The sequence below is a fragment of the Colletotrichum tamarilloi genome (genome assembly GCF_030869305.1).
Source record: "Colletotrichum tamarilloi strain Tom-12 chromosome Unknown Scaffold_158.1, whole genome shotgun sequence".
NCBI lineage: Eukaryota > Fungi > Ascomycota > Sordariomycetes > Glomerellales > Glomerellaceae > Colletotrichum > Colletotrichum tamarilloi.
In genome coordinates, this window is record NW_026849541.1 from 17,124 (window position 1) to 27,557 (window position 10,434).

The following is a 10,434-nucleotide window of genomic DNA, read 5'->3' on the forward strand; positions in this document are numbered from 1 at the left end:
TATCTTATCACATTCGTTGAGGGGTTTTACATACCACGCAGACGACTCTACCCCGTTTTCAAGCCCGTTGTTAGAGGGTCAAATGATGCGCAGCCATTCGATCGAGTAGTCGTGTATTGACAATACTTCTAGTTTCATTCAATGTAAAGCTTTCATGTTTCTAGTAACTGAATGTTCCAGCCAAAGGCAATGGAAGCATGAACGTAATGATGATTCGACGGGCGTTGCCATCTCAAGTCCTCACACACTGACTTCTACTAAAGCTCCTCGGAGACTTCTTTCGCTCTCGTCAGCTTACCGAATGATACATGACTGATAGAAAACATACCTCCTTTGGCGCTGTCCTTGCTCTGCGCCTCCTCCCACTCCTTCATCCAAGCTTTGACAAACTCAACCTCCTGAGCCTGAACGTTCTTGATGGACGCAGGCGGGAAATCCGGCGTGACATCCTCCGGCTTCAATCCGTTCTCATCCCAGTGATGAACACCCAAATCAATGAGAAGGAAGGGTTCGCTGGTCGTGGACTTGCGGTTCAGGCCAATTTTGTGGGGTGTGGCAGCTCTCCAGGGATCAGCTTCGCCATCGACGATAGCGACACGCGGGTAGCTAAAGTTGAAGCCGCCGTGCTTATTGATGGCGTCCACGTTGGGGGGCTCAGTGATGTTGAACGCTTCGCGGCAGTAGATGGAGCTGTAGTCGACGTCGATGAGGCGCGAGATAAGGGGAAGCTCATCGTCGGGCACACCCGATCCAGTCTGAAAGTAACCCCATCTATAAGCAGTGTTAGAAGTTGATCGAACTCGCTGACTTGGAAACACTCACTCTGTGCAGACCTGGTAGATCCAGCTACGGCCAGGGCCTTGGCGAATAGAGGTGTTTTGGTGTTCTTCACTGTTGCGGCCCGAGAAGCACTTGACCAAGTCTCCGCTTTTGCAGCCCTTCTTGACGTAGTCCTTGACATAACCGACATAGTTGAGCATGCGATTCGTCAGCTTGGCGTCTGAGCCACTGGCGGACAGCAACTCGTCCACTGACGACTTCAAATGACGGGTGCTGCCAAAGAGAACACTATCTGAGCTGACAGTGGCACAGTACGTTCCAAAAGCGGTGGTATCCTGGGCAGGGTCCCAGTTGGTTGACTGCAGTCCCGAAATGCCGTACGACAGGGTGCTAGCGAAATCATCATCTTCAAGAGGGCCTAGACCGAAGAGATCCTTGAGCTGGCTCTTATCAGTTTCAGACTTTCCAAGCAAGATCTTGTCGACGACCTCAGTAAGCTTCTGGGTGGTCTCGGCGCAGTCACCTGGCGAAAAGAGCCTGGCACCTTCGTAGTACTCCCAGTAGTCTATGATTGCTGCCGTGACACCTGACGACGAGATGCCGCCCCAGAAGACCTCGGGATAGAGTTTTCTCAGGAAGGCCGCAAATGCTCCAGCGTACGAGCCTCCATAAGCAAGGTAGGGCGTGCCAGGCGCGGTAAGGTTCAAGTCCTCGTGACCAGGGAAGCTAATGTGCTTCGCGAAGTAGGCCGTATCGGCGAGGGCCTGATCGGTGCTTAAGAAGCGGAGGTTCTTGGTGCTGAGGTCGGGCACAGGGAAACTCTTGCCATAGTAGCGATGTTCAAGAACGACACCGACGCCACCGGTGGCCTTGGCAAGGATGGAAAGGATGCCGTGGTCGAGGAACGGCAGACGCTCCTTGGCGTCCGTCTCTCCGGCCGCGAGGATGATGACAGGGCCTCCCTTGCGATAGTGCTTCGCATCGAACCAGTAGCGGAGGTCAAAATACTCGTCCGAGTGCGGCTCGTATCGCGAGTCGTTGTGAAAGTGGTCAATAGGGACAGAGAGGTTGTACTCGGGGTACTGCTCCGCAAAAGCAGCCGAGGCGATTTCCACCTGAGACTCTGACTCCACCCGGGCAGCCGATTGCAGCGCGTTCCAAGCCTCGTGGCCCGCCAGATGTTGCAGACCGAGTCCGGCAGCAACGGCCCGGCCCGCGGTTAGCATAAAGCAAGCTCCGGACTTCCAATTCGTCATGTCGCCGGCGTGTGATGGGGAAACCAATGATGTCCGTCCCGCAGTTGGAGGCGGCGCCGAGTGTTGTTGTGACTAAAGTTGTAGAACCCGGTGTGAGTGGTGCGGGGTCGTTTCTGTGTGAGCATCGCGCCCAGGCCCATCCTCATTTGAGCTTACCTCATCACCTGTTGCTCTCACCGAATGTCATCTCATCTCATCTCATCTCATCTCATCTCACTCTCACCATCATTCATCTCGAGAGACCACTTTGAATGGGGCCACATCAAGATATGATCTCATCCTTTTGAAATGTGAAACTCGTTCTTGGTAGATTGGGGCACAAACAGTAGTGGTGATGCATACGATTAACTGTCTTTGACCAAGATGACTCCGAGAGAGAAAGACTTTACAAATTCTTGATTTCCGCATTGAGACGCAGAGCTACGCTCAACATGCCAGAACGTTTGGTTCAATCTCATTTCAGTCTGCCGGCTGAGTCACCGGCCATAGACCCAGCGTAACATGCCCCGCTCGTAGGATGTTGGCTCATGAGGGCTTCAATCGAGCCATCAATGCTGCAACCCGATGCAAGTATGGAGTTGTGTGACAGAACAGCTTCAAATTCGACGGTATTTGAAGGTCGATAGTGCTTACAGTTCATTTTCAATGGCAACGTGACGCCCTCGGCGTGAGATTTGTGCCCTTGGCTTGGATCAGTAGGCCGCCCAGTGGCACCACACCAAGAGTGAAGCTTTGAAATCTGGCCCACAGGGACTGGGTGATGGAGTCTTGCTTGAGCTAGCTATACTCTGAAGAGGCTCCCCAGATAAAACATCTTCATTTCGTTTTTGATGGCGACCTCATTTGGTCAAGCTAGACCTAAGAGACCCCATCTTCAATTCCGAAATGGCAGCTCTGAACCTTTCAGCGCTGGCCAAGAAGACGCTCGACGTCTCTCGCGGCTTCACCTACACCTACTACACTTCGCCCGCTCGCAACTCCAAGGTTACCCTCCTCCTCTTTCACGGCTGGCCTGACACGGCGCGTCTCTGGGCCGGCCTCATCAACAACTACCTCGTCCCAAATGGCTACGGCGTCGTAGCACTAGATAACCTCGGCTTCGGTGATACCTCGAAGCCCACCGACCCAGAAGACTACGCATGGCACCGTCTTGCAGCCGACGCTGTCGGGATTCTCGACGCGGAGGGCTTAACCAAAGTCATCTCCCTCGGCCATGACTGGGGCTGTCTCATCGCTCAGCGGCTATACAACTTTCACCCCGATCGCATCTGCGGTCTCGTCACGTTGAACGTCCCTTACATGCCGCCCACTGGCCACTTTGATCTCGAAACAGTCAACGAGATGACGAGAAAGGTATTTGGTGTCGGCATCTTTGAGTACTGGCACTTTTTTCTCGCCGAGGACTCGGTAGACCTCATGAATCAGAACCTCGAGTCTGTATATAGCGTCACGTTCGGCGACCCGCAAACCTGGCTTGAGAACTGGTGCACGCCCGGCAAGATGCGTGACTTCATCACCCAAGACCGCACGCAGCCAACATTACCCTTCGCCACATCGGAACACAGAGCTGACTTCATAGAGCGCTACGGCAGAGACGGCGGGTTTGCTGCACCAAGGTGTGTTTACACTGTGACGGGCTCTGGGATCCAGGACAAGTCAGAGAGGATGTTGAGTGAGGAGGCGAAGACAATTCGGGTGCCGGTGCTCTATTGGGGCGGGGAGCAGGACTATGTGTGCAGGCCTGAGTTGCTTCAACAGAGCATAGCTGCTGGCGTGCTGCCGGATGTCAAGAGTATCACGAGGGAAGGCGGCCATTGGGCTCTTCTTGAGAACCCGGTCGTGTTTGGAGAGGATGTGTTGGCATGGTTGCACGAGACTTTTGACTCTTGAGCCTGGACGGGGAGAACAGGGATAACCCCGCTGACAGCACAGAGTTACCTAAACATCATCTCCCAGTGAAATCAAAATACAACCACATCAAAAAAGCAAAAGAATGATCATCACGAGTTGTGATGAAGTTGTTCTGGACGATCAGGGGATTGAACCCTGGGCCTCCCGCAGACACTAGGTGAATGCAAAGCGGGCGCTCTACCACTGAGCTAAACGCCCTGGATGGGATGCGACATTTGATGCCGCTGTGAGATGCTCACGATGCTCGCAAGCGGGTTTGAGAACCCCGCCAGACACAGCCGCATGCATGCGGGCGGAGACAGAAGCCATGATATTAGTAAGAGCGCAAGGAGACAATCGCTGATTCCACCTGAACCCCCACAAGTTCCGCTGAAGTTACTCGAATGATTAGGAACATGGCAGAGAGTAGAGATAACCACCCGAGAGAGATGCTTTGCTACAAGAGTGATGGTGCCGCCTCTTGAGAGTGTTGAGCAACCCTGTAGTTATGGGCCCTGTTGAAGTACTCTCTTCTGCCAGTTCATAGCAACAACTCCGGAACTGCAAACTCTATTCTTTCGTCAACTAGTTTTTAACACTGGAGAGAGGAGAAGAGTCTTTTGATTGCTGAGAAAACACCTGATGGCGTCTCACAACTGAAGGACAACTCGAATTGAATTTGAGGTGGAGGGAACCCCGCTCTGGAGTTGAAGCTACTTAGGTCTGCTAGCCCTGTCGGATTGCAACACCGAGCGGAGCAATATCTCCGATCCTCCCCTTGGTGTAGTTGGTTCATCACGTTCGACTGTAATGGTTACATTGTCATCGAAAGGTCTCTAGTTCGATTCTGGAAGGGGAGAACAACTCTTTTGCTTTTTTGGTTGACATGTCTCCGCAACTACTTTGTTGAAGACGGGCGTTCAATTTGCTTTCTGGATGATCATTTAACGTAACACAAATATGGCACGGTGTTGTAGTTGTCTAGGCGGCAAGCAGGCGATGCTTTCTTTACATCGCAGCGTCTCTTATATATGCTGTCATGATTTCCCAATACCATCGACATCCACCCCTTCGCTCCTTGCCTTCTTGATCGCATCTCTCGCCTCCTGTTGTTCCTTCTTCTTCCTTTTCAATAGGTTAATAATCAGTAAATTGGCTCACGTGTTTCACCATCCATGACTAATGAAGGGCATACTCACTCCTCAATCCCACTCCCAAATTCCTCGTTAACTATCTCTTGCCCCGGCACCTTTTGCGTACCACTCTTCCTCTCCACCGCGTCAGCAACCTTGCCCTCCGCAAGCGTCGCCATCTGCTCAGCGTCGACGTTGGGGTTCTCCAGCTCTCTGCTGCTGCCGCCCTCAGACACGTACGCGGTATTCCGCCGCTCCGTCTCGTCCACGGGGCCGGAGGAGTGTACGCCCGCGCCCAGCGAACTCGGCGTCGCCTCGTTGACGGAGCGGGACTGGGATTGCGGGAAGGGCGTGCGGCCTAGCGCTGCATCGCGCGCGGCAGTCTCGCGATCGGAGGCATCGTGTGCTGCTGCGTTTTCGGCGGGGTTGCGAGTTGTCGGATTCGAGGGTGCCTTGTAGGCTTCTGATGTTGGGGGTTGGGGTGGTGCTGAGGATGACATCTTGGCTTCTTCGGTCCAAGGTGAGATGATTCTTCGGGCAAGGTAAGATTTACAATACCAGAAGTGCAATGAGTGTCTGAATAGTCAGAGTTTCGCGACTGTAGTTATTTACAGGGAAATTCCGCGTCGCAAAGTAGTCTGTTGCAGAAAGCTCAAGAGCTCTAGAGCAATGACATCGGTGACAGGTCGATGACGTCGCCGGCAGTCGTGGATCGACGCTTAGTCTCTCCCCGTCTCCGTCATCGTAAATTGTAAACCCGCCTTCAGTGATTAGCTTGTCATCAGTCATTGTCATAAAAGGGTTGGTTTCTTTCATGATAAGACTGCTATCGTTGTCGAATTAATAGACGTCGGCTGCTGCCATGCCTGCTCACCCTGGACTGATTGAAATATCAGGCTGTGAGGAACGTGAGGAACGGTGCCCACGCCCAAGACCGGAGCCGATGTAAGACAATACCAGGCGTTCCGTCAACCGCTGTAAGATGTTGTGCTTGCTTTACTCAATTTCGAATTATCAACTCAACTTGGTTAAGATGCAATTGCGCAACTGGTATCATATCTGATAGGGTGCTCGATTGAGCCTAATGAATTTAATGTCATTTGCAATGCGACCTTAGTCCTCCCTCTATGGTCCCGTTATTGTCTAAAGCCTCCTCCGGTCAAGCTCAGCCCTTTCTCTCTCACCTGACGTACTCCAAATGAAGCTCTCATAAGATCGCGCATGGCACATTATCCTTGGCACAAACTTCATCTGAAGAACCAAAGCCTCGCGATGGATACCACAACGGCTCCGATTTGTTCAGCCACAGGCAATGCAACCTCCAACTCATCCCATCTCCGCAAACCATCTCGCTCCAAATGTCGACGCCGCCCAGATCCTATTGGTCTACCCCGCCCATCGATACCGAAGCCAAGACAGAAAGCTACCCCAAACGGCATAGAGAAATGGGTACACCGGACGAGGGGAGGCCAACACACGGCTCCGATTCGGCCTCGACATGTGCCGCCGAGCTCCGGCGACCCGCCATTTGCCCGTTTCTACCGGTGGTCGTCCCGTCTTTCCTCTGGAATCCTGCTGACCCCCGCATGCATACCGTCAACCCAATTAGAGGATCCGAGTTGCATATGGTGTGATGTCGCGCAAACTTTCGCCTTTTTCACGGCCCGCGCGGTGGTGGTGTGGTGATCGATATCGGAAGGGCGTATAAGACGTGTCCAAGACCCCTCTTCGACCCCGCGATAGAAAGTGTCCAAGTGTCGAAGTCGCAGTAAACAAACTCCCTTCTTTAGCGCCAGAAGATATTCAGAAATGGCACCATCCGCAACAGAGACAGCTGCCGCCAAGCAGATCGAGGATCTCAAGGAGAAAGACCCCCCAGCGAAGGAACAAGTCAAGGAGGCAGTATACGCAGACGACTTTCCGCCCCTGGACGACGAGCTCCCAGAAGTACGGATAGGCCACAAGGAACCTCTCAAGACGACGGGGGTTCTCGACCAGTTCGAGCATTTCGAAGTGACGCCCGTCATCGGCCGCGAGTACCCGACTCTCGATCTCAAAGAGCTGCTACGTGCGCCCAACTCTGATGAACTCCTTCGTGACCTAGCAATCACCAGTGAGCCGAGCCTTCGCCGACATACTCATCTCCCATACTGACACAAGTACCACAGTCTCGCAGCGCGGTGTCGTATTCTTCCGCAAGCAAGACAACATCGACAACGACCTCCAAAAGGAACTCGTCCAACGTCTCGGCGAGCTATCCGGGAAGCCCTCGACTTCGAAGCTCCACATCCACCCCGTCAACAATGCCGGCCGCGGCGACACCAATGATGATGAGATCAGCGTCATCTCGTCGGCGCAGGCCAAGCGGCTGGGCATACACCGCTTCCTAAACTACACCAAGAAGCAGACGCAGAGGTCACAGTGGCATTCCGATATCACGTTTGAGCCCGTGCCGAGTGACTATGCGCTTCTTCGTCTAACACAGCTGCCCAAGACGGGAGGAGGTGAGCGCTTTCGAGCTTTCGCCGCCAACGTTGGTGTACACTTGTACTGACCAAATATAGACACGCTCTGGGCCTCGGGCTATGAAGTATACGACCGAATATCGAAGCCGCTCCAAAAGTTCTTCGACGGCATGACAGCCACGTACGCCCAACCAGGTTTCAACGCAACCGCAGAGAAAAACGGCTTCAAACTCTACTCGGAACCGCGCGGCGCGCCCGAAAACGTGGGCGAGCTCCTGGAGGCCATCCACCCGGTAATCCGCACGAATCCGGTGACGGGCTGGAAGAGCGTCTTCGCCGTCGGCCTCCACGTCCAAAAGATCAACGGCCTGTCGGACGAGGAGTCGAAGCACTTCCTCGACTGGTTCGTGCAGCTCATCATCGAGAACCACGACCTGCAGGTGCGGCACCGCTGGCAGAACCCCAACGACGTCGCCATCTGGGACAACCGCTCGGCCTACCACGCCGCGACGCCGGACTACATCGTGGATGACCTCGGGGAGAGACAAGGGTCTCGTGCCGTGAGTCTCGGGGAGAGGCCGTACTTTGACCCCCAGAGTCAAAGCAGACGGGAGGCCCTGCGTGCCGAAGCTATTGCCGCTTTGAAGGCGGATTACAGCTCATGAAGATTGTTTGTTTCCGGAACCAAACGACCTGTTTCTCTGGATGGTCGTGCTCTTGAGCTTTGGTATGACAACTAAACGATGATGGACTCCTTTTCCTACACGGGAAGAGGTTACCGTAGCAGTCAAAACAATGATTTTCCCCAGAAAAGAGGAAGAGGCGGTTTCACTCTGCCCTATCGTGGCTCGGGAGTCGCTCCCGAGCATCTTTCAGCTGTGCCTGTATCAAGTAGACTTTATCCCCACTTAGGGGTTGAGGCATAGATCGGACGAGGTCGCCAACAGTGGCCCAGCACGAGACTTCTGATACTGGACCCTCCCATCGGTTCTCTTTAGAGTTCAGAGCCAATCTCGAGACCGTCGCATCTGCCGGTCAGACATGGCACGGGCGTTGCATCCAGACCCTGAGAATGGTCGGCCAGATGATCTTCCTTCTTCTTTTCTTCTCTGCATAGAATGACCGGTTTCCTGTCGACTAGTCAGTCGGCAAAGGCCCCGACGCATAGGCGCTGCTGACTGTCGCAGCCGTCCCCGTCCTAATACCCTCCAAGCTCAACTCGGCCGGCTGGCTAGGCATCGAATCATTTTGCCGTTCGGCAACGCGTGGATCATACGCAGACCTTGAGTCGAGTGGTTCAGACGGGCGATCCAGACTTCTTGCGACGTAGGCTTGACGCCAGACGCGCGCGTTTCAACGGGCCTCTGAGGGTCTTTGGTACGTTCCTCGAGTCATCGCTATGGGCCTTTCTTCTTTGTCGTTAGATGGGAGATGCCGTTTTGGCGTCGGTCCGGCGGCCACGTTGAAGCTTTGAGCGGTACTATACGAGGTGGTATTGGCGCCTTGACGTGAGGGTTTGTTCTGCTCGTGTCGTTTCTCGTTTCTGCACCATTGTGGAATAGGAAGAGGTCAAAGTCCATATCCCATCGAAGCCGGGCACTTTTCACCGATGGCGATTTGTTCTTGCAACAGTCCTTGTGTTGGAGGGAGACGTCGGCTAGCGTCAAGCGAATCTATGGGTAGTAGATTCCGTTTCCATCCACAAAATTCTGAGGACGTCGTAGAAGAGTGGCTGAATGGGCTTGTCTCCTCCTCCACAGCCACGGTAGCTAGGCGGCAGTGACCCCGTGACAGCAGCCAGCAGCACGTAAACGGTTCATCAATTCCCTGCGGCTGGCGTGGGAGAGATGGTTTGGGACAGATGAGCACCGATCCCCTGGCGGTCCCTCCGTGAGCCAGTCTTAGTCGGCAGAACCGACATGGGTGAGCGTTATGAGTCGTGACTGTTCACTAGTCTGTCACTAACAGCATTCAATGGCAACCAACGTTGGGCGAGTTTTACCGAGCAGAAAGCCGCGAGAGTTTTGGGGGACATGTTCTAGACGCCTTGGATGGCACCGTATCCGGACGCTCACGCACCTCCATTAACTGCATTAGTCTACATGATAGAGAATTAAGCTCGCAGAGACGCGTCGATGAGACGGCGTTGTCTGTGTGGAAGTCGCAATGGCAGGACTCAGCCAAGCGTAGCGGCAACTGTAAATCGTGCAGCTAGCAGCAATAAGGTAAGCCAAGGTGTGAAGCAGAATACGAGGCGGAAAGTTTCAGTGGGCAATCTTCATGTCGCTTGTGCCGTGAGTTACCTTATTCGGAAGCTTATTGGAAATGAGGACCGAAAGAGGAAAAGATGAAGAGATGAGAATTGAAGAGGCAAACTGAGGGAGAAGAAAGAAAATGAAGATTTGAGCATTAGTTAGCAACTGTGACTCTCGTGAGTGATCATCTGCTCCTTCCATTGTGATTAAGATAAGGCAGGTACAAGGTACGAATACGGTACGTAGTACGTACGTACGGTACGGAGTACTTACCAAATCACCCACTGAGCTGAGGCCATCGCCGCGTTATTTTTGGTCGGTAGGTTGCTGCAATCCTCCCGAACCGACCTGCAGAGCCCCAGGAAGGGGAGAATGCATACAGGTGCAGCCCACCTATCCGTAGTTCAAAAGCGTGAGTGAGCACCCCGCCCGGAGCCTCGTCCGCGTCGGTCGCTTAGCTTCAGGGGCATCGCAGCCAGATGCGTCCCGAGACAGCCCAAAGAAGGGGGGGAGACCCCTGGTTGCACAGTGTCTCGCCTGTCGCTTGTCTTTTCTTCAGGTAAATTCGGCAGTGTCTCACCTCTGGCTGGCAAGGTCCTCCCTCACCCTTCACCTTGAACTCACTCACTCATCGGGGGCCCCCTCACTCAAGCAC

The 10,434-nt window shown here is 53.8% G+C and overlaps 5 protein-coding genes across 5 annotated transcripts; 3 read left to right on the forward strand and 2 right to left on the reverse strand.

Annotated features, from left to right (window-relative positions):
- Positions 1-78: 78 nt before the first annotated feature.
- Positions 79-2,036, reverse strand: CTAM01_15331 (serine carboxypeptidase S28; the record flags this gene model as incomplete). Its single annotated transcript, XM_060531328.1, has 3 exons — positions 79-128; positions 329-771; positions 823-2,036. 3 exons carry the CDS (start codon positions 2,034-2,036, stop codon positions 79-81), a joined length of 1,707 nt encoding a protein of 568 aa, XP_060374077.1.
- Positions 2,037-2,921: 885 nt separating this feature from the next.
- On the forward strand, positions 2,922-3,926 carry CTAM01_15332 (uncharacterized protein; the record flags this gene model as incomplete). Its single annotated transcript, XM_060531329.1, has 1 exon — positions 2,922-3,926. The coding sequence occupies one exon, from the start codon at positions 2,922-2,924 to the stop codon at positions 3,924-3,926; it is 1,005 nt and encodes a 334-aa protein (XP_060374078.1).
- A 1,037-nt stretch (positions 3,927-4,963) lies between these two features.
- Positions 4,964-5,559, reverse strand: CTAM01_15333 (uncharacterized protein; the record flags this gene model as incomplete). Its single annotated transcript, XM_060531330.1, has 2 exons — positions 4,964-5,051; positions 5,126-5,559. The coding sequence occupies 2 exons, from the start codon at positions 5,557-5,559 to the stop codon at positions 4,964-4,966; spliced, it is 522 nt and encodes a 173-aa protein (XP_060374079.1).
- Positions 5,560-6,331: 772 nt separating this feature from the next.
- On the forward strand, positions 6,332-6,745 carry CTAM01_15334 (uncharacterized protein; the record flags this gene model as incomplete). The annotated part of the gene is made up of 1 exon (XM_060531331.1): positions 6,332-6,745. One exon carries the CDS (start codon positions 6,332-6,334, stop codon positions 6,743-6,745), a length of 414 nt encoding a protein of 137 aa, XP_060374080.1.
- A 123-nt stretch (positions 6,746-6,868) lies between these two features.
- CTAM01_15335 (TfdA family Taurine catabolism dioxygenase TauD) lies at positions 6,869-8,189 on the forward strand (the record flags this gene model as incomplete). Its single annotated transcript, XM_060531332.1, has 3 exons — positions 6,869-7,172; positions 7,228-7,563; positions 7,624-8,189. The coding sequence occupies 3 exons, from the start codon at positions 6,869-6,871 to the stop codon at positions 8,187-8,189; spliced, it is 1,206 nt and encodes a 401-aa protein (XP_060374081.1).
- Positions 8,190-10,434: the final 2,245 nt, after the last annotated feature.